Genomic DNA, 25,931 nt, shown 5'->3' with positions numbered 1-25,931 from the left:
ACTGGCAGTAATTACACCGGTTTGTCCCAACAACCCAAAAGACCCGCCAGCTACAAAAAGGCAGAGAGAAATTCCGTGGGGAAACAAGGAAAAAAACCAGATAAAGTTACAGAAGCAATAGTATATAGATAGTAGCTCGAACGAGGCAATCACATCAGTAATTCCGCAGGCTGTTACTCGTTTTCATCTTCACTTTAGTTTGTATTTTTTTGAATCCATCACGGCAGAATGGGACCTGTCTTCTCGCAGCTGCTGACTGAACAAACTTCTGAGTTGTGATAACACACATCAGGTATCAATGGTGTGTAGCGAAATACTCCTGAAAGATTGGTGCTCCTTTGTTGCTGGATGGAGTTTACTCATTTTTCTTTCATGTATCTTTTTGACAACTTGCATCTAGGTTGCCTTCCTTTTTTGTCAGAGATGAATGGAGTGATGGGGAAATGGATTGTATGGAACAAAATGACTTGCGTATAACAATATAAAGCAAAGAAAAAGGTCATTATATAGCAGGGCAGCTGTGTTCAAGTGTATGCAATGTCTTTCTGTTTCTGCATCTGCCGCTCAAGAAGCTTGAGGAGCGAAGGAAAAGGAGCTTTCATATTATAATCTTGTTTTTTTTAGATTTATTCACAATAGATAAATTAATTCTCACACAAAACAGAGGATGAGTTGCTATTTATGTTCAAAACAGGTGCAGTGATTATGTAAATATCATTCACTAACTTTGTAAATGATGATATAGGGATACTGTACATGGGGTGAGTTTTATTATTTGTTGCAAAATTGTTCCAGTCATTTGGGGCAGAAAATTGGGAAGAAGATTGGCCAAAAGCAGTGCAGACTTTGGGAACAAAGAGGTTAATAAAACTGCTGGAGCGGAGAGTGCGGGTGATGGACCAGAAAGTGAACATAGGGTGGGGTCTTTCCAGTGAACGTGTTTTATAGATAAATATAAACCAGTGACTTTGTCTGTGTGAGTAACGAGAGGGCCAATTGACCAGTATAGTTCACATTGGTGAGTGTTATAGGCATCACAGCGGATGTCATTGTGGTTTTCAAGTGGATCTGTACAGTAGGCCTACATTTCCGTAATCCAGGATTGGAGGGACCACAAAATATTGGTTCCGGGCCTCTGGCAACTTCCAGATGCCGCAAACATGTTTTTAAAAATGATTAAACGATGCGTGCATTTTTACTTCGACCAATTTTGGTGGTCGACCCAACCGACTTAGTTAACTTTTTTCCCAAGCCCCAGTGTTATCAGTTTAACAGCGAAAGTATAATTTAAGAGGAGGGGACCCAAGACAGAGCCCTGGGGCATGCCATAAGAAACTGGGGATGGATGGGATTTGAAAGATTTCACTTGGACAAGCTGGATGTGGCCGGAGAACCACAGGAGAGGTGCATGTGTGTGTATGTAATGCCAATGTGGAGTCTGTTCATGAGGATGGTGTATGCTGGAATCTTTCTTCAACTTGTCCTACAAACCATAACATTTTCCACAATGTATGGTAAATGAAATAATTATGATTGAAGAAGACATTTAGTTTGCTTGATTTCATAACGAGTAGTCCATATACTCAGCCCTCAATCCACAAAGCATGTAATCAAGAGTGTATACATGTCCTTTTTATGCTTGAGAAGATAATCACTCGTCATTTTGCTGCCCTTGTTGCTCATATGAAAAACAGGTATTCATGAAGGTCATTGTAAAGTGAGCATATATCGTTTCCCTCTACTTATGCCTCCTCTCAGCGGCGTCCAGCTTCAGCTTTTGCCGTGCCTCCCTGGAGCACACGCTGTCGGCTGAAGAGCTGAACTACCAGCTGCCACGTCGATCCGGAGGCAGCAACCTGACCTGGCACGACGGCCGTGGCCAGAAGAACGCACACACGCGCACCGTCAAACTGCTGCAGCAGCCCGGCACAGAGGGCATCCAGGTACGAAGGGGGGGTGGGGATTTCGTTTTGGGAGAATACATTTTATAACTCATTTAAAATATTCAAAAGGTAAAGTTCAACTTGAACTTAACTTCATTTATAGAACACTTTAAAAACAATCGCTGCATAAAAAGTGCTGTACATGGAGCGAACATATGAAAACATAGACATTTAAACAAAATTTATAACAAAAACACCATTACCATTTACAGTAAAGACCAGTAGATTTGATTCTCAACTGTATAGCAGTGAAAAGAAACACCAAATGTTTTAAAAATGGAATCCAGAGGCAGCAAATGCAATGGAACCAGCAGGGGCTCCAACACTGAACCCTGTGGAACACCATACGACGATGTATGTTCATGAGAAATAGAAACTAATTCAGATTCAAGGGGGTATGCCCATTCTTTTGTAAATAATTAATTGATTAAAAGGTTCATCTCACTACTTTTGTCCATACTTACTTATTTCCTGCAGATGTTTGATGTTACATCAAAAGCATGCAGCGGATCTGTTCAGATCCGAGTTTTATGTTTTTAGAGTCCCAAGGGACAACATATAATCTCTTTCCTGCCGGAGGTGCAAGTAGAAATTTTCGTTTGCAAATGCCGGTTGCAATGTTGTTTCTTCCTGGCTGGAGGCAGCAATACGCTTCCTGCGCTTGGCACCACACACATTAGAGGGAGAAACCGAAACCAGACGCTCTGTATTCCTTGTCATGTTTTATCCATCCACCTATCAATTTTCTGGCCCTCATCCTGCTCAGGGTCATCGGTGGGCCACGAAAAGCGAGACACCCACTGGACTGATCACCAGTCAGTCACATGGCAAGTGTGACCTCCAACTAGATTGCATAACTCCTTCAGACCCGCGTTTTTTTCTGCTGAGCAATTTTTATTTTTATTTTTTTTTACTGATTTTGACGTGGTGTTGTGCTAGCATTAGCCTGTGGTGTTAGCTAGCATATGACACTGCACGCATGAGCTGCTAATTTTCCACAGTTTCGATGCTGCAGTTACGCTTTGGGCCAGAGGTGGCAGTCGCGAGTATAAAAAAAAAGTGACAAACTGCACAAATATCCTTTAAAGAGGCTATAAATCACAAACAAATGTCACACAGAATATCTTTACTATTTTTAATAGTCAAATGGCATTTAAAAAAAAAGGCAATGCAGACTTTCACTTCTTCTTTTCCTTTCGGCTTTTCCCTTCAGGGGTCGCCACAGCGAATCAGTTGCCTCCATCTAACCCTGTCCTCTGCATCCTCTGCTCTCACACCAACTACCTTCATGTCCTCTTTAAGTACATCCATGAACCTCCTCTTTGGTCTTCCTCTAGACCTCCAGTCTGGCAATATACTCGCATCCATCACTTATCTGAACCGCTTATCGATGTAATCCTTCAAATTAAAACACATTCTAGTTTTGGGAATGAAGCATTCCCACATATATTGTTTCTAACCTTTATACTTACTATAGCATTTTATTCTCTTTGCTTTTTTGCCATGAAACAAATCCCACCTAATACTTTTATTAGCATATTAGCATTCAGCTTCTATTTACAGCTTTCAGCTTTGTATAAATATGAATGCGCCATTAGCCATGAATTTGATCAAGTCAAGTTAGCTCAGTGCTTAAAGCAATTGCCTCCCGCCACGGAGAACCTGGGTTCAAACCCCTCTTCAACCACATTTTAGTACATTCTATGGTTCGATACCAACTGACTATCATATCAGGATATTGATTATAATTTCTCTGAAATTATTAAATCCCACTTTAGACAGATTGCAGTTCAAGTTTTCTTTTTATTAATTTGTCATTTAACTACAATTAAAAATGTGTAATTTTCACATAATTTATCTTTTAATTTCCTTCATAAGGATACAGATTGCACTTAGTCTAGTTAAGGATATTGTTTCTTTTTTGGCAGATCATCATGATTAACCCTCATGTTTTGTATATTCACTGGTTGCTCATTTTGTCATAGACATTGAGGTTGGATTCCATATGGCCAATGTCTGTTAGTGTCACACACACAGAAGAGGACGTCCATCCCTCGGGTTTAGTGATGCATCAAACCTCAGAGGTGGCAGAAGTGTCTCACCTGAGAGAAACTTGTTATATAACACAGGAGAGCCTCACTGCTTGTGATGTAACAATACTCAGATAAACAGATCCATACTCTCTAGTCCAGGGATAGGCAAGTTCGATCCTAGAGAGCCGCAGTCCTGCATGTTTTTGGTGTCTCCTACCTCCAACCCAGGCGTTTCAAATCATCAGCTCATAATTACGTTCTGCAGGAGCCTCTCAGCTGTGTTCGAGGAGGGAGACATCAAAAACATGCAGGACTGCGGGTCTCTAGGACCGAACTTGCCTACCCCTGCTCTGGTCCTACAAGTTGTGCGTTTTCTGGGATTCATCCTCGAGTTGTTAAGCGTTTTCATTTACACTCAGCAGCAGCGATCGGAAATAATTGGCGATGCGGTCGGAATCTGCTAAGTGGCCTGTTGTCCCGGCGGTCTAACATAAGCACAGCAGCCTGAGCGCCACTAACGTCCACATGTCGCTTTTGTGCAAAATTGATTCCCATCTGTGCAATCCATAGAGGGACAAAACAAAGTGTAACAAGACAAAAATTCAAAGTCTTGCACTCCGCGTTTGACCCAAAATAGCGCAAGACACAACCGCCTCCTTTTCCAGGGTCCAGCTGCTCACATGAAAGAGAGCCCAAAGCCCAATGGAGTATTCCCAACGGCATTAAGAAAACTTGCAACTGGGAGGCTGTGAGATGTACACATTCTCTGCAAGTTTAATAATTCATAAGAGGGCCCCCTCAGCTTTAACAACTAGAAAAGGTTTAATAAAAGACGAGTGGGAAGCTGTTTCCATATGATTACACGCGGACGGATAATTAAACCTCTATACCATGAAGCTTATCGTTTCCTCGTGGCAACACGCCACCTCATACATTATTGAAGAAATCTCTCTCTCTCTCTCTCTGAGGTGTGCATGCTTGTGCATTCACACTTTGTACACTCATTTCCTGTGCCTGCATTTTTAAGAATCTTTTGGACATGCACGTAGGGTGTGCAGATTTGTGCTTGCAACCAGGTCTCTCAGGAGTGATGATTACATTTACACTGTTTATTCACATATCAGCCCTAATGAGGGTGCAGTTATGTGAAGGCAGATCATTGTTTAATTCATTCACTGAGAGACCATTTGGACCTTTTCAACACCCGCGGGATATTATGTTCGATGATTGTACATACACTGATTTAATCTACCAAATCAAAGAATAGACTCTCCATTTATCAGGTAAAAAAAAGTTAGGTAAAAAAAGTTAAATTCTGCCTTTTTCCAATATTTTATATCAGCAGTAGAAAAAAGCTAGGTTCACAAAATTCTGCCGTTTCTCCAATCTCATATCTAAAATAGGGCATCGATGCCATCTACTAGTGGTTGTGCATCAGTAAAGTTGTTTCCAATGTAGAGTTTATGTTTCTAAGTTATAATTTGTTATTGCCAAAATGAAATAGACTTAATTTTAACTTGTTTTGACTCTCGAATAAAGTGCAATTGCACATCCATTACAGTATGTGGCAGTGGCGCTCTCATTGTCAGGAAGTGCAGAAGGAGTATTAGCTCATCTGCAGAGGTGTATTGACAAAACATTTATAGACAAATGATACTAGTAGATGTGGCGGAGAGTTGGTGTGTGGGGGGGGGGGGGGTATTTTCGTCTTTCTGGGGTGGGGGTAACAAAAAGTGAATTGAGAAGCACATAAGAATTTTTGAAGTCACTCGTGTTTGTGCATTACTGCACCTCCTAATTGACTAATCTACCAAGCAGGTTTCTCCAAAGGAATTGTTGTTTTTCCACTCACTGTGCCATCCTTACAGCACACGTTGTTTGCCAGATGAGGCGGGGAGAACGCTTTGAGGGTGGCCCCATAATGTTGTGTGACACACAGCATGGAGTGGAACCTTTAGATGAGGCAAGGGAATTGGGGAAACAAGAGAGACATAATTTAGGAAGTTACAGTCACCAATGTGTCGTCTTTTTAGGGCAAACAAACACCAGGAAAATTGACCTTTGTAAAACGGGTAAAAGGCTAGTCAGAGATTTTTCTTCTCTGACTTTGATTTGAATTTAGCTGTATGCTATGACTGCGTATTAGGGCCACGTATAACTATATATTTTTTTAGAGGGCGAGGGCAATATTCTATAAAATCAATAGAAATTAGAAAAAAGACCATTAGTTGTCATTGTCTTCGTGCCACTTGCGATGTGTTCATTATCTGCAGAACATCTTGATGTTAGACTCATGCTTAAGGTCCTTTTTCCCTTGACTGAGTCTCTCTTACTACACAATTATTTGTGTCCCTCGAGTGACTAAACAGAGGTTGTAGTTGACACACACTCACTCACACAGCAATATTTAGTTTTTGAAAGTAGACATGACAAGATCGGGCTTGTTGAATGACACGTCCGAATCCGGTAGGGAGAGAGAGGGTTAGGTGTCAACAGCGGATGGGAATGACGGATGGAAAGTGTCCAAGATATGCAAGATCATGTATCAAATGGTCTGTCACAGTCGGATCGAAGAGACAAATTGAATCTAAAAAAAGCAAGAACTGAACAGAGATCAACTGTCAGCAGGAACAGACAAATATTGTTGTTCACGCAAAACTAAAACTGCATTTTACGTGTATAAAACTAACTAAAACTAGTAATTTAGTGAAAATGCCCTTTGTTTTCATCCTTGTCAATATCATACATGATATTTTGGAGTTGATTCTAAATGTATTATATTACTGTATGGCCGTACAGAAGGAATGTTGAACAGTTGTTTGGGAATTGTAATTTACTTGACTGTTTTTATGCTTACTGACTTTTAAAAAATTCTAGCACTTGGCAAATACTCCTTATATAAGAAAATAAATACAACAAATTTTAGGGTGACCATATTTTGATTTCCACAGGAGAGGACACTCGGACAGGCGAGTTACATAAAAGATACTGAAAGTTTCCTCAAAGATGTCATTCATTAGAACTACTTAAACTCATTTGCTCCCAAAAACGTATCAATGCGTTCTATTTTAAATATTACCATGCTCCCAAAGACGTATTTATACATTTAAAAAACAACTAACAATTATGCTAGACAAAAGGCTTTGATGCAACCTCTGAACTGAAGAGAATGGTTAAGGCAATGGTAGTAATTACAAAAACGGCCAGCAGGTGGCAGCAGAGTAGAAGAGATCTACGAGGGCCATGAGAGAGCTTTCACTTCCCCCCACAGTTTTAAACAGATTTGTGAATAATGATGAAACTTAGCTATATTCTGATACTAATTGCTGCAAAATGGAAACAAATAGAAATATACTTTTTTTTTCCTGATGAAAGAAGAGACTCTAATCTTTCTTTTGGTAGGTTCCATTTTTATAGCAATAGAACACAATATTCTGTGGGCCTTGCAAAATCAGGGCCTGGCATTTTGACTTTGACCCAGCTCGATTCCTGACCACTCTTGGCTACCAAGTAGCTCTACCACGGATGTTTATTGGTTTAGTTATATTGTAAATGGATTAATGGGCTGCTTCTTCTAAATTGTGGGCTGGTCTCTTGGGGTAAAATGGAGGAAAATAATAATTAAATAGCACCGGCCCACCAGTCATCTGCCCTGTATGCCAGATGGCCAGTCCAGCCCTGGTGAAACTTGAACACAAATGTATTTACGTACATCAGCTTTTTCTCAGCTTGCAGGCATTGGAGATTCTCAGCATCAGTCTTAATGGACAACAGGAAGACAATCAGCACAGTATATATTACCCATCCTCCCATCTCTCATCCTTCCGCTCCATATTGAGTTTCAACTTGGCCTTCCGTTCCTCATTCTCATCTTGCCCCCACTCTCTGCACATGTAATGAATGAGGGAGCTCCTCCCACTGGACAGAATTAGGTCTCGGGAAGTGTGGGGGAGCCGACAAAGTGTGAACAGGATCAAAAGAGAGTTGGCCACAGGACATAGACACTGATGGATGGGCGTAAAGGCACGCAAGAGAAGCAAAAGGGGGGCAAGGGGGGCAGATGATGCAGAACTATCATCCAGTTTGCCTTCTGCTTGCCTCCCTTCTTTCAAAATGTACTTCTTTCTTTCATTTATGCCACTTTGCAGCATCACAAATGTAAGCAATTAAATAGAAATTAAAGCCTTCATGTTCAAGTGTTAATGCACATTTTATTATTATTTTATTAATGATACAAAATAAAAACGAAAAGGCTAATTGAAACTACATTTTATGTTTACAAAATTAACTAAAACTAATTATAGCGAAAATGTCCTTCGTTTTAGTCTTTGGTAATTAATACATGAGCCTTTGGAGAGGATTTTAAAGACGTTTCAAAGTGCGTGACACAAAAGTGACGTCATTTAGCAGCCGCCAATAGAAAAGCACCTTCAGATGATGTCACTCCTGTTAGGTAAGAAATGTGTTACTTTTTCCATTTTACCATGGTGTTTATTAAATATTGCGCACAAGTAATACACATTAAAAAAAACTAAAGCATTGTTTAAATAACTAAAAATACCGTGAAAACTAATTAAAACAAACTAAATTTAAAAAACAAAACTCAAAATGAAATAAAAATTAACTGAAAGGAAAATTCCCAAACTATAATAACCCTGGTCTGTACTTATTACAACGGAGCCAAGCGGACCAGGCCAAACTCAATCTTTCTGCATGTCGTTTAAATCCAGACACATAGCTCCAATTATCCTGTCTGCTAATCTAAAAACAGCATCTAATATAGACTGTATTAAAAACATGTTCTGGCAACGGGTCAACATTTTATATTAAGCCACAAGAGTGCACGCACACTGCGCTTGTTTGCATGACATGTCTGCATAAATAATCCCCATGACATGCAGTTCAGCAGTGGAGTAGAAGATTTGGCAGCCGTTCTGTCTTTCGCGCCTGTTTTACGCTTGGCTCATTCAGGACATTAATCCATGGATTTTATGTACAAATGAAAACGAATGACATGATGAAGGAAGAGACTGAGACGGTAACAGTTTAATCGCCAAATCAATTTGACTCCTTGGGAAAGGAGAGAACAGAGGTATACTGTATACCAAACACCTACAGTTAAATTCCCTAGAAAGTAAAAATAAAAATCAACCTTGCCAAATTTGAGAGATAAAAAAAAACTGTAAATGAGGCTTCAAAGTGATGAAATTAGGCCATTCTTTCCATTCTCGAATGCTTTCGGCATGCCGGCTAAATGTGTTGGCATTCCCCATTTAACTGTCAATTAAATACCACACATTGTTCTTATGCCTACACATCCCTCCATGTCTGAGCTGTGAAAATATATCCGCTTAAAGCCTCCGGTGGCTGGAATATAGCTCACTGGGTTGTCATGGGGCTCTCTATGCCCCAACGAAAGGCGCTAGCCACCAGCTAGCTCGCGAGCTGAGCAGAGCTGCTCTCTGTTCACCACTGATCTGAATATATGACTGGATAGCCGATACACACCCGTGCAAGCCGTTGAAGCGATGCGTATGTGCATGTGCGAGTGTGTGTGTGCATGTGTGTGTGCTATGTGCGTGCGTGTGAGTGTGTACTCATTAATTCACCTAAAACCTATTAAAAATCCCATACCGTTCACCTAAACCGAATACTTCAGAATCCAGCTAGTCGTGAGGTTGTCAGGAGACCCGAGGAAGGGTCAAAGAAAAGAAAGGAAAGGAAAATCCAGCACCGACCAGACATCACCTACTACCCACTGGGTTACCAACCAGAATCTTTCACCAACCCCAGAAACATCTAAATTCCAACAAATTAGGGAGACCTCAAGAGACCAAAGGAAAGACTGAGGAAAGGAAGGAAGGATAGATGAAGCAGAGTGAGATCCACAGACATCAGCCTCCACCGATTCAACGACCAGAGGAAGAAGCAGATTGTGTTTGAATTTCGGTAGATGCTGGTGTGGTGGATCTGGCATGCATGAAAACATCCACCAGAGATGGGAGCCAGGACAGAGCAAGCACAACCACCCAGGCAAGGGGCCAAGGCACAACCCCTGGGCCCCGCAGGGGCCACCGGCCGGAGAGCAAACCCAGGAGCCAGGAGCGCCCGCCACCCACCACAGCCGCTCCCAGGCCCCCCAGACACCCCCCCCCCCCCAGCACCGAAAGCGAACTCTACCCCTACACCGTGGATGTGACCCCGCCCAGTGTATATACAAGTGTGAGGATGCTTTTTTAAGCCAAAAAGCAATGCTGCAGGGTTAACTGTTTTGTTTTGCCGATCGCTTATTTTCTACTTCCTCTCTACGGCTCCCCGCTGCTTTACAACTATGTAGTGACAGATGACACTCCTAGTCCCAATCTACACTTCCTGCTTCTCTTCTTCTACAACAACATCCTTTCGTGATACTGGCTGGTCTTATACTTGCTGCCACCTGCTGGCCGTTTCTTTAAAATAATATAGCAGTCAAGCCTAATTCTTCAGTCAGAAGCTCCGCCAGACCCTCCTGTACACTCTTGCATTAAAAAAAAAAGAGCGTATGACGTATTGATATGTCATATGTATTGAGAGAGTTCACATGGTGGCACACATCAGTCATACTATGGCTTATGCTACATTTGAACATTTGCTTCATGCTAGCTTTGAACCCCGCAATGCTTTGCCTTCCAACACATTACAATATCCTGAAAAATACAAAGTACATTCCACTTGGATATTTGAATACCAAGCTGTTCTATAAATTGTGGCATCTAGGGAAAATGTAGTCTTCATCTAGCTAGCTAGCTACCTGTATGTCGTAATTGTGCAACATGGGCATTCTTTTTGTGAAAGCAGAATTTCAAAGTCCTCTCTTGGGTGATCTAGCATACACAAATGTGCTTAACTGGCGTGCTATTTGTGAATATCTTGAAGCGCCACACAGTGCGCAGATAATACGAATCCGTTGACCCAAAGTTGCCTGCTTGTTTTCAGTTACATCCAGGTGAAGCCTTCACTGTGTATCACACCAGTCCGACGTTGTCCAGTCTGTCCAAACCTGTGGTGCTGTGGACTCAGCAGGACGTCTGCAAGTGGCTTAAGAAACACTGTCCTCACAACTACCTGACCTATGTCGAAGCCTTCTCTCATCACGCCATCACAGGTACTCACCAAAACATGCACCGCGTCCTATGTTGCACTCACAACTCGTGCCAATTCAAGTGCCGGCAGGGCTAGAAAGGACAGAAAAGTTGTTTGACTGTGACAACCTTCCGCCTTATGCAGTATTCGACTTTGTGAATCAGTGCAATAAAGGACTTGGCATATCTGCCTTTGCAAGTTTTATTTTAAGGTATGTGGTCGCACAGCTTAGTTGGGCTTGTGGCTCCACAGCTTAGCTTGCTCAACTGGAAGCACGTTTGCAGCCAAATCTCTCCAAAGGAGATTGAGAAGGCTTTCGTGTGTAGTCATAAAAGAACTGCAGACTATTTTTGGTAAAGAAAGCTACGGGGTGGGTGTTGGGTCAACCGTTGTTCTGAGTTCAAACAATACGTCCCACAAGCAGAGACGGGCGAGCTGTTACTTTTCACATACAAACCAAGCCTTGAGACGTGAGTTTAATTTTACTTAACCATGCTCGTAACTCAAAATTCAAGTAAAAAAAAAACAACGTTGCGCATCTAATAATTGGTCATTCATTATTAAGCAACCTAACCAAGTAAAAATACTGTATGTTTATTAGGCCTCTCTCTCTCTCTCTCTCTCTCTCTCTCTCTCTCTCTCTCTCTCTCTCTCTCTCTCTCTCTCTCTCTCTCTCTCTCTCTCTCTCTCTCTCCTGTCTCTCTCTCTCTCTATTTCATTCTTTATCTTTTTCTCTCTGTGGTAACTGTAAATACAGATTTACATAACTGAAAATACTATATATATATATATATATATATATATTCTCAGACACACACATGGATTGAAATTTTCCTGTATTAACAATGCCTGAATGTCTCTCAGTTTTGGTTGTTTTTGCTGATACATATGGCGTGTATCGATCCATGTTTTACGTATGAATTGTCATACTCGCGCACTCACTAAAGGGTGGCGGATCCGAGCAACGGCCCCGAGATGAATTCTCTGCCTGTATCATCTTTTGTTCAGTGACCCAAACGTAATCATGTCTCTTCACAGTCTCTCAGTAAGCGCACCATCACAGCGGAACAAGCTGCCCGAGGAGATCAGTGTCGCCTTTCAATTTGCACTTGAACATTTGGGACATCATTTTTCATAGTGTGCTTTTTATTTAATCCTTTTATCACAGCTTTGTCCCTTTTTTGGAGGGGTGAGCTAAACAAAAAAATGATGTCGTGTCGCAAGTTCTTGTAGGAGGCTGGTAAGTATTCATGATAAAAAAATATATTTACATTTGTCAAAAGACAAACAGTAAGTACTCCCAGATTGAACAAAAACAACATACGAGGGATGAGAAATATGATGGAACCTTTGAGATGATGGAGGTAATTAAAGCAATAATTGGCCCAGCTGATGATAATGACGGGGGAGGCTCCGCCCACACAAAGAAGTCTACAAAAATGTCAACAACACGGCCGAACAGACAAGCAGAGAAACTGAAACATGACACGAAGACTGCACACCTTCAAGTGATTGCATTTCCAGGCAACACAAAGCAACTCGAACCGCATTGAGGTGGAATGTTGTTTGCGGGATTGCATTTCAGCTATTGCTGCAGATATGTATACGTTCTATTACGTTGATCTTACCCAGCTGATAGTGTCCTGATATAGGACGGTTATATCAGGTGTGAACATGTCACAACAGGATGATCAGAGTGAGATAAAGACAAATGGTAAGCAATTCGATATTTTGAGGCTATCTGGTGAGTCCTTCGCTAAAAAGTAAAGTTAAGCGAGAGATTATATGATTATTATTATTGTATGTTTTTAATGCAATAATTCTAATGACAAGAAGTAAAATCTCACAAAATTATGTCAGCAGTGACCATTTAATTTGAATTACCTTACTAGCACTTGGTTGGCGTGAAAGAAAAAAATAAATCTTCATTTCCATTCTTCTCACAGTGTCTATCTGGCTGCAAAAGCTTCTCATTTACCATTGAAAGCGTTAATATGCAATTTGTTTTGAAGGCAAATTGAGAGTAGTGATCTCCATTGAGCAGCTTTTGTTTTTGTCTTTCTGCTCTTCTGACAGTGCTCGCTACTCTCCCAATCTGCATGCAATTAATGAGAGCCGTAGCACGGCTGTGGAGAATTGATTTGAATTCCATTCTACTGCTTTGTCTCATTTATGCACGCGTATAGCAAGGGCATTGTGCCTCGAGGACAAACTGGTGCAAGCGCACACAAAGGAGGGCCATGGGGGGAGGCGGTGAGAAGAGCTTGCTTTGCTTTGCTGTGGATGCAAGCACTAAGGTGTATGAGAAAAAATATGACAGTGCAGAAAATCTATAGGTTATTATTATTTTAGTACAGAATCGGGTTGTTTCACATTACCAGAACTATATTTACCTGCACAGTTAAAATAGGAATTGTTAGCCCGTATAGCATGCCTGATGCCTATCTGAATCTGTTTGCCTCATATACTGCATATTAAACTAACAATATATTGTGGTGGGGGGGGGGGGTAAATATTGTTTCCTCTTAGAGGCAGAAACTGTCAAAGAACTAGACAAAGTGCAATTTCTTCAGTAATTGCGTGGGAATGCTGAAAGCTGAATGCTAGTAAAAGATTTCCCAAGCGAGATTTGAACCAATGCACTTGCATGTCTCCGTAATGCCAGGCAAGTATTTAACACGCGAGCCAACTTGGCTTGTTGAAAATCATGGCTAATGGCCTATTTATATGGAAAAGTGTTATCTGAAAGTGGAACTAATGATATCCAATGGAAAAATGCAACAACAACAAAAAATCACTCAATAGCGCCACCTAGGCATGCAGTACCCTCCATTTATTTTGATGGAAAAGTGGAACTCATGATATCCAATGGAAAAATGAAAAACTAAATCATTCAATAGCGCCTTGGCATAATTGCCATGGATACATTTGCAATGTACAGTCGGAGGTGGGATTTGAACCCGAAACCTCCTGGTTACTGGACAATTCATTTTATAATGAATGGGGAAAAGTTGATATTTAACATTAAATTGTGCGAAGTACTGTGTAGTCAGACGATATATATTCCCAAGATGGCGTGAATTTTTGAAGCAAGTTTAAATTTGAACTGTGTAAATCGGAAGTATTATGTGGGAGTTATTACACGGCAAATAAGTGTAGACAATAAAAATCCGAATAACATGTTTTCAGCCTTCCCGCAATGAACAGATGCTACTACATGATGCCCAAGCACCACCACAGAATTGATTCAGTATTGAATTTTGATTAGCATTTGAAATGCATGTCAAAATCGGCGGTTGCAAACAATGGAGTGGATCCAAGTAGGAAATAGAGGTTTGAATGGATTGTGACGTATGAGCATGTGGTAGCCTGCAGAGCGCTCATGTACACTCGGAAGCAAATAGTAAACAAAGGATCCTCAAACTTTTGTTCACACTGCTTCCATTTGCCTTTGCAGATGATTTTTAAAGCCAAATAGCAGAGCCGTTGGCCATCATCATGAGCATAATTACGTCTTTTATTCCACTTGCCTTTTAAAATATGACTGCCAACTCTCTAAATTAAGGCCATTTATATTCTATAAGGTCTAAAATGGGGCAGTGGAGAAAGTGCTGATTGCTATTTCTTTTGTTTCCTTTTTTTCTGATGGATGGACGGACGGCGGGATAGCTTTGTAGCTAGCTTTGTTGCTAGCTAACAAGCTAAATAGATAAAAGCTAGCTGGCTAGCTAGATGATGGATAGATGGATGCATAGATGGAATGGATGGATAGATGGATAGATAGATGGAATAGATGGATAGAATAGATAGATGGAATAGACTGAATATAAAAAAAAACAGGAGATGAGAGTTTCATGAGTAATGAGTATAATTATATCATTTGGGAGCTGCGACAGGCATGATGGATTTCTCTTTCTACAGTGAAGGACACCACCTTCGTGTACTAAAGTGTGTGTGTGTGTGTGTGTGTGTGTGTGTGTGCACGTGCGCCTGATGCTTGAAGCACATTTTTGTTTTGTTTTTCCTTCGTGCTAATGTGAATGCGGGCTGCTTGTAAAATGTGCTTGCTGTGGGAAATGATTTGTTAAATGAGTGTCTCCCCTGTGTTAAATGCCAGCTCTTTAATAAGTCTGACCCAGAACAAATGCTTTCCTCTTCATTCCAGACGTTTTACTGCTGCTAATTGGAAATCTGTTGCGTGGACATGGATTAGGCTGTGAATCACCAGGTTGAATTACAAACATTTGTTTTATTCAACGAGTGTATCTTCACTTACAGCAAATCAAAACAGAGTACACATTGCATAGACAAAGTTTTCTTTATTCTGTATTTGGTGATATATAAAATTGCCAAATATGGCAAAAAAACCTTGCCTTAAATACATGTATAAATTATATGCTTAATGATGTTTACAGGAGGAAACTTGTATATTTTTTTTATTAAAGAGTTATACCTGTAATTCAACAAAAGATGCCTCTGCCAAATCTAATATTGGGATCTAAGGAAAAGGGGGTATTCAAAGCAGCACATACCGTCCACTTGTTAAAAAATAGTGACCACCCTGATGAGATTTGGACATAGATATAAGATGAAGTCTGAACATGTCAATGGATTTTCCCATAAATTCCTGCCAAATGTGCAATTAGGGTCAGATCCAGATTATAGTTAGTTTTTGGCATCACAGCATTTGATTCTGCAGGAACACAAACAAATAAATTGACCAACCTTTTTTCAACCGGCATGCACTGTTAACTGGTAGTCCCTAAATTCCTCTACTATTAAATATTATAGTGTCTTCTAATTATGAAAAAAATAATTTCAGACTGTTCTAACGCATTAGACCCTTTTTCTCGAGGGTATTATGTTCAACAAGGGTCCCATCTCCTCTTCACAGGACGAGCCTTGTTGCGTTTGAATGGGGAGAAGCTCCAGAGGATGGGAATCGTCCAGGACACCCTAAGACAGGAGGTCCTCCAACAAGTCCTCCAGCTTCAGGTTAGAGAAGAGGTCCGCAATCTTCAGCTCCTCAGTCGGAGTAAGTAACAAAATAATCATGTCTGGTATGGGTGGAGGTGGGGGGATACTTCAGAGGAAACAGTCAGATTTGATTTAGCTCTGTCTGAATTGACAGCCTGGGCGCAGGTGTGCCTGCTGTGACACACATGGAAATGGAAATGGACATCGAAGAGGTAGCGTGTGCTTTCATTGATGGCAGCACTTAATTTGCTGCCCTGCCTCAGAGTCACAGCTTCAGTAAACATTTTTACTAGTCAGTCATCAATAAAATGACCCAGTTAATCACAGCTGGAATGGATCCAGCACAGGCTTGCTTGCAAGATTGTCTCAAAACTGTTGTCCTCGCAAGTGTCTTACTAGTAACATTTCTTCCACGAGTAGACACCAGGCGAGCGTGGTGTTAAGACCTGAGTGCAGCACACCGAACTACCAGAATAGTTGGAAATCTATAAGTTTTATAAGTCACTTTTTATCATCAGGCACAAGGCTGATATATCTATATGATAAAGCATGATGCTCAGAAAATAAAAGCTACTGAATGAATTCAACTCATACATCTGTCATGAGGGAACGTGAAGTAGATGAAGGATGGTGGACCCAAATGCAGGGAAACAGGAATCAAGTGCAACGTGTGGTATTTTATTAACCATAGCAGACAGACAGAAAGGTGAGCAGACAACCATGACTGGACAAGACGTGACTGGACTGGCCGCCATGACTGGACAGGATGAGATTAAATTGGTCGCCATGACTGGACAGGACGTAAGTAGACTGGTTGCCATGACTGAAAAGGAGTGTGATGTGACAGGACTTGCTTGCCTTGCTGTGGAATGACTTGACTTGACTGGGGCTATGGCTTCTTGGCTGTGACGAGGACGACTTGGTTAGCTGTGACGAGGACGACTTGGTTAGCTGCGACGAGGACAACTTGGTTAGCTGTGACGAGGACGACTTTGTTAGCTGTGACGAGGACGGCTTGGTTAGCTGTGACGAGGACGGCTTGGTTTGCAGTGACGAGGACGGTTTGGTTTGAAGTGACGAGGATGACTTGGTTAGCTGTGACGAGGACGACTTGGTTAGCTGTGACGAGGACGGCTTGGTTAGCTGTGACGAGGACTGCTTGGTTAGCTGTGACGATGACTTGGCTGTGGCGATGACTTTTCTGTGGCGGTGACGAAAGCTACTATTACTAGGAGTAATTTGCATATGGTGTCCAGACGGACGCGTACAGGGCGCCTTTTGAAATCTCTCCAGTTTGTACAAAAAACAAACCCCCACAGAACTGAAACATAACAATATCAAGGAACCACTGTCATTTTTTTTCATATATTTTACTGATGCTTATTTTTTTTTTCTACAATAACTACTCACAGCAATGGACTTTGAGATAAGTAGATACATGAAGATAATGTGCTGTAAATCCAAGCCAAGCTTTTTCCAATTAATCAGCTTCGTAATTAACAAATAAAGCCAATCAGCAACACTTGATTAGGAATTTTTAATGAAGGAACACGAAACACACTAAACAACACCGTGTTTATTAGACATTAACATTTTAAATAAACGGTTGTAATTTAGATCAAATTATAGATTTATGTATTCACTTTACACTTCTGCTGATACAAATCAGTTCCGCTTACTGGTAATAATTGTCAATTAGGCTTTGGAAAAAGTGCAATTAAGATCAAACTTGGGCTCACTCATTTGTATGAAATAAGCAGACAGTGAACCAACAGAAAATTTACGTTCACTGATTTTCAAGAATGCATGTTTGTATTGAATTTAATTAAACTGAGTTAAAGACAGAAGATTTGAGTTGATGTTGGACAGCAGCGCAAACTTTAAAAAATAAAAATAAAAGGCAAAAAAGGCAGAGCCTTTTCTGTGCAACGCTGTGATTGGTCAATTTCTGACAAGGTTGATTATGTTTTAACGAAATTAATATAATATGGAATACGCAACCAGCAGAGACACTGTTAATTTAATCTCAGCAACCCACAGCCGTATCACAGTTTCACGTTTTTGTTTTTCTCAATGCCATAGCATGAGGCAGCTGCAGAATGATGTTTAATTTACCTTACTTTGATGGTTCTTTGGTTAAAAACAAATACAATACAATATAGAAACGGATGAAAACACAATTAATGATGATGAAATAACAGCCAGTTCTCTAGCAAATCACGATTTTGTACAGTTACACAATGGGGTTAAGTGACCTTAACTCTCTAGTGTGAGTTCACCTTAATTCATTCTACCATTGAGTCCCACCATTTGCTCATTAAAAGCTAACATTAGCCAAAAGCCTCCACACTGTCAGCAATGTCACACATTTTCCTGCTTGTACATACATTGTCTGCTTGCAGTTCACTATTTAAAATAAAGTGTGGAACCTTGACCAATATGCATTTACAACAGCATAATGTCTACTGCATACATTCAATATAAAGTTCAATGGAAAATCACAACTTTTTGGGTGAAATGGGGGAATCTCAAAAGTATAAGTATTGGATGAAACGGTGTCTTTCGCTCAAATGTGATGCAAGTTTGTCTCTGGGCGAGCCTGCGAGATAACGTTTGAATACGAAGCACGGCACAACAGAGAAAAAAAAGGAAACAGAGCTGTGATTGGATTTGAGCTGTATGACAGAAAAATAGACGGGCCGCAATTGATAGATCAGCAGATAATGAAGCTGTGCACCAAGAGAAAACTTTGTCTGACAGCGCATTTCTTCACTGGCTGCATGTCTATGCCTTCCATTATGTGCTAATCAGTCTGTGACAGGCACACTTGCTAGAAGCGCCGTAATAACTTTTCACAGTCGATATCGAGTCACCGTACTAATTGCGGGACAGCAAATTGGAGTTTGAGATGTTATATATACACCTTGAGAGTTGAGCTAAGAAAATGGACTTTTCTCCGCGTGAAAAGATGTGTTTTCATCATAGACTTTGCATAATCGGCTGAAGTGAACTTTGTGAAAGAATGATGTGAAGAAATCCATAAAACATCAGCATGAAGATGACACGTAAACTGACACAGCGTATAAAAATGTTAAAAGGAACCCCGACTGCCATGACAAGTTTGGTCTATATTATTTATTTGGTTGTTACTAACATAACTATGAGATTCATTTTTCTAAAATCATTTCCAGTTTAATACATTTTGTAGAAACTTTATTTGGACGTACGCCGCCATTGTTTAGTTGCAACGCATTCAGTGCGTAGTGACGTAGAATGGCGGCTGGCTCTCAATAAGCCTATAAAGAAAGCAAGGTAAGCCTCCGTAGCGTTCCTAAAGGGACGATCAAAACTCTTGAATGCGTCTGGTGAATGACGAGAACACGGCGAACACGGCGTGGTAGAGGGTGATTCTCCCGATCGCATGTTGTGTCTTTGGGAACGCAACGAAGCTTACCTTGCTTTCTTTATGGACGTTTCACATTGCTCGGCAGACAGCCTGCCGCCATTTTAATAATTAACAACGTCCAAATAAAGTTTCTACAGATTGTATTAAACTGGAAAGGATTTTTGAAAAATGATTCTCAAAGTTATGTTTGTAACAACCAAACAAATAATAAAGAGCAAAGTTGTCATGACAGTCGGGGTTCCTTTGAAGTCTGCAAGAGCAGAACAATCAGGGGGGGAAATATCGCTGTCAAAGCACACTTTTTTTTTTTCTCAACAAAACTTTTAGCAAACTTTCAGGTCACGGTTAAATAAGCCATATACTGCACTGGCAAGCAAAATTCATGTGTGTGTAAAATTTTAATCAGAGCATCAAAGTAGTAGAATGCAAATGCATATAAGCGACCATACATACACTTGTTCAACCTTCACTGCAGTACTTTCACCCCTTTCATGTTTAAAATCTATTGCCGCGCGCGTTTTTCGGCATCACCTCACGCGTGTATTTTTAGACTTCACTTTCCACGGCCCATGTCCTGCATTTTCAGCCTGCTGCATTGTGTCGTCTGTGCAGTGAAAGGTAAAGGGGAGTCTTCCACAGCCCAAAGCCTCTTAGCGCTCTCAGTGCAGCGTGAGCTTTGCAAGGGTCGCTGTAACATCTGGAGAGCTTTGGGGGTATTGGGCGGAAGGTTTGGGGCCGTGTGGGACCAGTGAGGGGGGGGGGGGGGGGGGGTGAGGTCTTTTTCCTCCTTACACCTCCTCGTCCTTCTCATCTCGTGTTTGTTGGTTTATCATTATAATAAATTGTCAGTTCCTCCTTCCTTCTCAACACATAAAATTTTCATCAAAGTCTGCCTTTGTATGCAGCCATCTGCCATGCCTCAGCGTCTCACTGGTAATTAGTTAATGCCAGATGATATACACCCCCCCCCCATGTCCCCTTTGACCCCTCATATTCCCATAACAGAAAGAAGATGCTACCTTTCCCCGCAGTTAGTTTGCTTGGGCTTACCTCACAGTTGAATTTATGAGCCGCAAATATGTCGCATTCAAAAAAACGGGTCGGGTTCCTGCGCATCTCCCATTCTTCCCACTTCCTCCTGTGCCACCTATGCTCTAAAAACTCCTTTGGGATCTCATTTAAAAATATTTCCCATCAGAGGAATGTTTTTCCGCACGCGCCTGCAGTCAAATCTTCAGCCACTTCATTTTTTCCGCCCGTGTGTGTCGTGGCTCAGGTTCACTCGAGTGCCACGCTCGCATCTGCCTGCGCCCGGGAAACAGGTGGCGCGTCGGCTATCAGGAGAGAAGAGCTCGCAGCTGAAAACATAGACGGTTTAAGGCGAGGAAAGTGTGACCGCCTAATGACGCTTGATGTCAGGAGTTGGCTGGTCGTCAGGGAAACCGGCTGGTTTCATGTGTTGTTTTGTGAGAGGAAGATAATGACTTTGTGGAGGGACGCTTGCTGTTGCATGCGGTTGTTGCACAACCTGATTTTGCGTAGTACAGTAAGCAGCGAACCAAGGCTATATATATGATAATATATGCTTTTTTTGCAGCTATTATGTATATTATAACATTTATTTAAGTTACGAGTTTTTCGAGTTACGAGCAGTCATCCGGCCGATTGTTTATGTGCTTTATGACTTTAGACTTACTGTATTATCATTCAATTGTACTAAGTATACAGAATAAAATGTCATTGCATGGCTCAAGTAGAAAAAAACAACTAAATATCGTAAAAAAAACGACAACACCAACAACCAGCAGCTGAAAAATGCTCTGAGTGAATATAAACAAGGATCAAATGGAAATAAAAATATAATATACATTTGATGTATTTAAAGTATATTATTATAAAGTGTCTCGTCTACCTAAAAGTGTACTTAAAGTGAACACATTTCAAGATGGACGTGTTCAATCTGTTGCTAAAAGGGTTAGAGCACCGCATGTAGATGCTAATTAGCATTAGCATCCATACTAGCAGACTGAAAGACTAAGCTACAGTATGTAGGTCTTTTAGACAAGGCAAATTTTCTTTGTTTGATATTTAGTTATAGCGTAAACCTCAGCTTCAAGTGGCAATAAACAGCTTGAAGCCTCTTTTAAAAATATATATATTATTACGCTATTTGCCAATAATTGTTGTGAAGTGAGTGGAGTTCATTTCCACCACACACCGCTCACATCTCAAGTCTGTGCTCACAAGTCAAAGCATAAATGCCGAGTCACTCGTAAGTGTGTTTTGGTATGTTTAAGATTGTTTAAAGCATGGCAGATGTCATGCTATAAAGGAAAAATATGTTTTTATGTATTGCAAATGTTTGCTTTTTCTTCGACTTGGTCACTTGGTTGGTAGCACATTCCAAAATCTAATTAAATGGATTTAAAAAAAGAAAAAGTCTATATTTGAGAACATCGCAATCCATTGTCTGTTTTATTCTTATAAAAGAGCAAAAATTGCATTTCAGCGATTGATACATATCAAACTGCAGATGCTTGCGGATGATCCCTGATTATGCGCTGCCCTTCTCTCTGTCCCCTTCCCCGCAGCCTCCTTTGGAAACTTCTCTTAGCTCATCGTGTGGTCCATTTGGCGGCCCTTGCCCTCAGCCCCCGTCACAAAAACTCCAGGAGCCATGGAGATGCTTCCGTCTTCACATTTGTGATGGAATATCAAACCTAGGAAAACCTGTCGACTGCACGCCACAACCAGAATGCTGGATTCTCATTCCACGTCGGTTCACCGAACCTCCAGACGAGAGACAAAGCCCAGCTGAAGGCCCGGGAGGCCAACTGTAGCATAGCGATAACATGGTGATGATCTCGGTAGCAAGTAGCAAATCCATCCTCGGTCGTCTGTCTCATTTGAATATGGGCTTGTGACCATCACTTTATTAGGTACAAAATTAGATCAAAACGTCTGCCTTTACAAAGTTAATGATAATAATAAGTTCACAGTGTCAATCGGAACTGAGCATTATTTTGAAACACAAACGTCTTATTAATCGTAATGGTGGTGTCGTGAAGCTAGTAGTTGGCGAGTTCCGCTTTTTTTTACATGAATTTTAACCGTTGAAGCCAAGGATGCTGACAACACGGATGGTTTAAAATATGTGTATATATACGAATCCATCGCTCATGCACAAACGACAGCGCCTTTTCCTCTCAGGATTTGAGATCGCTGGTGGATGACTAATAGCGGATATTATCATCAGACGTTTTATATCGTGATTGAATTAGATTAGATTTACTATGTAGCTCTATACAGTACGTTTGAGGATTGTAAAATAACATGCACTGTAAGCAAGTGTATTCGCACACAAGCTTGCTGTTGCTTCCATGGGACAAATCCCAAGGACGTGCGAGTGTAATGTGATGATCTCCTTGTCTGCGCTTGATCGAGCAATAATTTCAATGTAATTACACAATGACGACGAGCTGTTAGGGCTAAGTAAGACATATTAAAATGCGTTATTTGATAGGCCGTATGCTGGGAAAAATGCCGTTTATGCTTTGCCTGTTCTCGAGGCAGCATTTAACTAACTGCCTTGCAGTGTTGTTCATGAGCGTTACTGTAAGTCATCTCTCTGACAGACAAAAAAAAAAAGGGACACAGCCCAATTGTATTTTACACGCCTCTATCCCCCATGTGACACTGTGATTTCAAAAAGCTTTGAAATGTTGCCGCGACAGCCACCCAGATACAAGATTCCCAAGTTGACTCGAGTGAGCGCGTTTGACGTCCGTATTACAGGCATGGATGGAAGCTGATGAGGATGCCGCATTTGCATACATCAAGAGACAAACTTCCAACAAATAACAACTTCCCTCCATCTGGCCCCTTTGGCGCCAGATGCACCAAACTGCGGGAGACTGACTGTTAAAAGGGAGATCACCTACTGTATTATTGTTGAAGAACCTAATGATTGGTGTGTATGTATAGAAAAGAGGCAAGGAAAATAAAATGACTTTTTTTTTTTAAATATAATAAACTACTCGAGCTAAAAAAAGTTTTGACTCTCTCGCTTGAAAAAATTCATCGTTACACTCTAATTTGAATGATTATATAACATTTTAGTAATTCAGTTGGACAGTGCAGTGGTGTACAGTAGTTTTGTGTATGTTAGATTTATTTATTTATTTTTGGTCCAACCCGATTTTGGCTTCACTGTGTTGCTGTGTCAATGTACTCTGCCCTAGGCCTTTACAAGGATTGCTGGCTCTTGACACATGGACAGTATTACGCACTTGGGAACCTCCCAAACACTTGGAAAAGTGTGTTATGGTCAGATGAAGTTTTTGGTCATAAAGTAATCCTCACAATTTGACAGATTTGCAATGTTTTTGCACAGAACAGTGCTCTAATATTGCCACATCAACATGTGCCACAGACGCATACCCAAAGAGAAAGATTGTAATAAAAGTATCAGTTTGAGGGTATGAATATTTAGCAACCATCTTATATATTTTTTTATTTTTCTCCCATATTATTATTATTATCATTATTATTTTATATATACACACTTTTATATTATATTTTATATACACACAATAAGTCATTTCATAAAATAATTATTTTTAATGGTCTCTTTTTTTTAACTCATTCACTGCCATTGATGACTATAGATGATTAATTTGAACTATTTCTATTAGTTTCACCTTTTTTCCCCACTTTTGTTAACAGTATGAAAACCTAGGATTTTTTTATTGTACATTTAGAACAGATATAACATTTTTGATTAACTAGTGAAGTCATGTGATTAATTACAATTAAAAAATGTAATCGCCTGATGCCCCTAATTAAAAAAAAAAAGATTAAAAAATTTGGGATGTCAGACGAATACATTTTTTATTGTAATTAATCGCATGACTTCAATAGTTAACTCACAATTATTCACAAATGTTATATCTGTTCTAAATGTACAATAACATTTTTTTCCTAGGTTTTCATACTCTTGTTAACAAAAGAGAAACATTTTGAAACTAATAGAAATAGTCTATAGCCGTCAATGGCAGTGAATGAGTTAATCACAAAAAAATGGCATTTCAACAGGGGGTGTGTTTTTATATCCACTCTCCCCCAACCTTTACCTATACATACTAGATGTGGATTTAGATATATTTATTTTAATCAACTAATACAGGAAGGACAGCTGGATGGATATTACTCATATTCCACTCAACGCAATGAGGATTTGGAATATATGCAACAGTGTGACACAGCAATGGGGAAATACTGATTTCGAATCAACAAATTGTATACGATCAGCATCTCATCTCAGCAAATTGATGTATCGCATGTGTTTGAACCCCACACGATATCGTACTGCAATGTTGAGTCACTGTCCAGTGGCCACATGAGGTACACTAGCAAAACCTGATAAGATCCAATTAAATTGTATCCAGGTAAATTAAATCCTTACTGCAGCAAATTGTACCCATAAACACTTGTAGTTAACAAAGTTGCGACAAAAATAAAGAGCATCACTGAGAGATTAAAAATAAATCAAAATCGACAGTAACACCACTTGTACATATTATATGTAATATAATAGCTTTTGAGAACGATATAGAGTAACATTAATAGATTATAATGCACTCAGGGTATAAAACAAACATTTATTCTTATTTATTCAAATACGCATTGAAAGGCAAGGTGAGGCATTATAAAGACATTATAGTAAAGGAAATGAAACGCTCCTATACCTTTGTCACAAATAATTACTTTTTGGGGTTTAATAACGAGTAGGCCTACTTATGACACTATATCTGTATAAATTTAACATGCTCACCGTACAGTGGTTCCTTTTTTTTACAAGGCAACACTGCTCCCTAGTGGAAGACTAAAGCATACAACAACAACAAAACACTAAAAATAATAGTATACTGTATATGTGGATGACATGTCTTCAGAAGGCCTATAATGGATTAATTAGTTGCCATTGTTAATAAAACTTTCCCTTACCATAATAAAAATAGCAGTCACCAAAACAAAGGCCTTTATTTCTCACGTGAGATCACATGTTATGCAAAATTGAATATCTCCTGCCCTCTCCTGGCTGCACTGAAAACTATGTTGACGTCATGGTCTCAAAAACTGTAATGCCCTTTTATTAGGTCATAACGACCGACACCAATCAAAGACAAAAACAAACCTTTTTATAATTCCCGAACACAGTGACCCGATTGATTCCCTTTCATTAAGGACGAGTCAGTCTATGCTTGAATGGTTGTTGTTATTATTAGCAGAGTTAAAACGGTAAATGTCAGAAAACAGCTGTGGCAATGTGGGAAAATATAGTTGCCTTTGGAGCGTGGCTGTTGTTCAGTTGTTGTAACGTGAACGACAATGTTATTTTAGAGATAACGGGTTATTAAATTGTGCATGTACTGTACGTGATGTACAATG

The 25,931-nt window shown here is 40.2% G+C and overlaps 1 protein-coding gene across 1 annotated transcript in view; it reads left to right on the top strand.

The window, feature by feature from the left end:
- samd10b (sterile alpha motif domain containing 10b) overlaps window positions 1-23,939 on the top strand; it is a 48,102-nt gene extending 24,163 nt beyond the window's left edge. The window contains exons 2-5 of the mRNA XM_086069618.1: window positions 1,759-1,943; window positions 10,952-11,120; window positions 15,993-16,133; window positions 22,073-23,939. Of these exons, the coding sequence (XP_085925744.1) occupies window positions 1,759-1,943; window positions 10,952-11,120; window positions 15,993-16,133; window positions 22,073-22,095 (518 nt within the window). The 3' untranslated portion in view covers window positions 22,096-23,939. The remainder of the gene's footprint in view (window positions 1-1,758; window positions 1,944-10,951; window positions 11,121-15,992; window positions 16,134-22,072) is intronic.
- Window positions 23,940-25,931: the final 1,992 nt, after the last annotated feature.

The sequence above is a fragment of the Leptonotus elevatus genome, chromosome 2 (genome assembly GCF_054856555.1).
Source record: "Leptonotus elevatus isolate MCC_2025b chromosome 2, RoL_Lele_1.0, whole genome shotgun sequence".
Taxonomy (NCBI): Eukaryota; Metazoa; Chordata; class Actinopteri; order Syngnathiformes; family Syngnathidae; genus Leptonotus; species Leptonotus elevatus.
The sequence above is the reverse complement of the archived record's forward strand: the minus strand, read 5'-3'. Positions and strand labels throughout refer to the sequence as shown.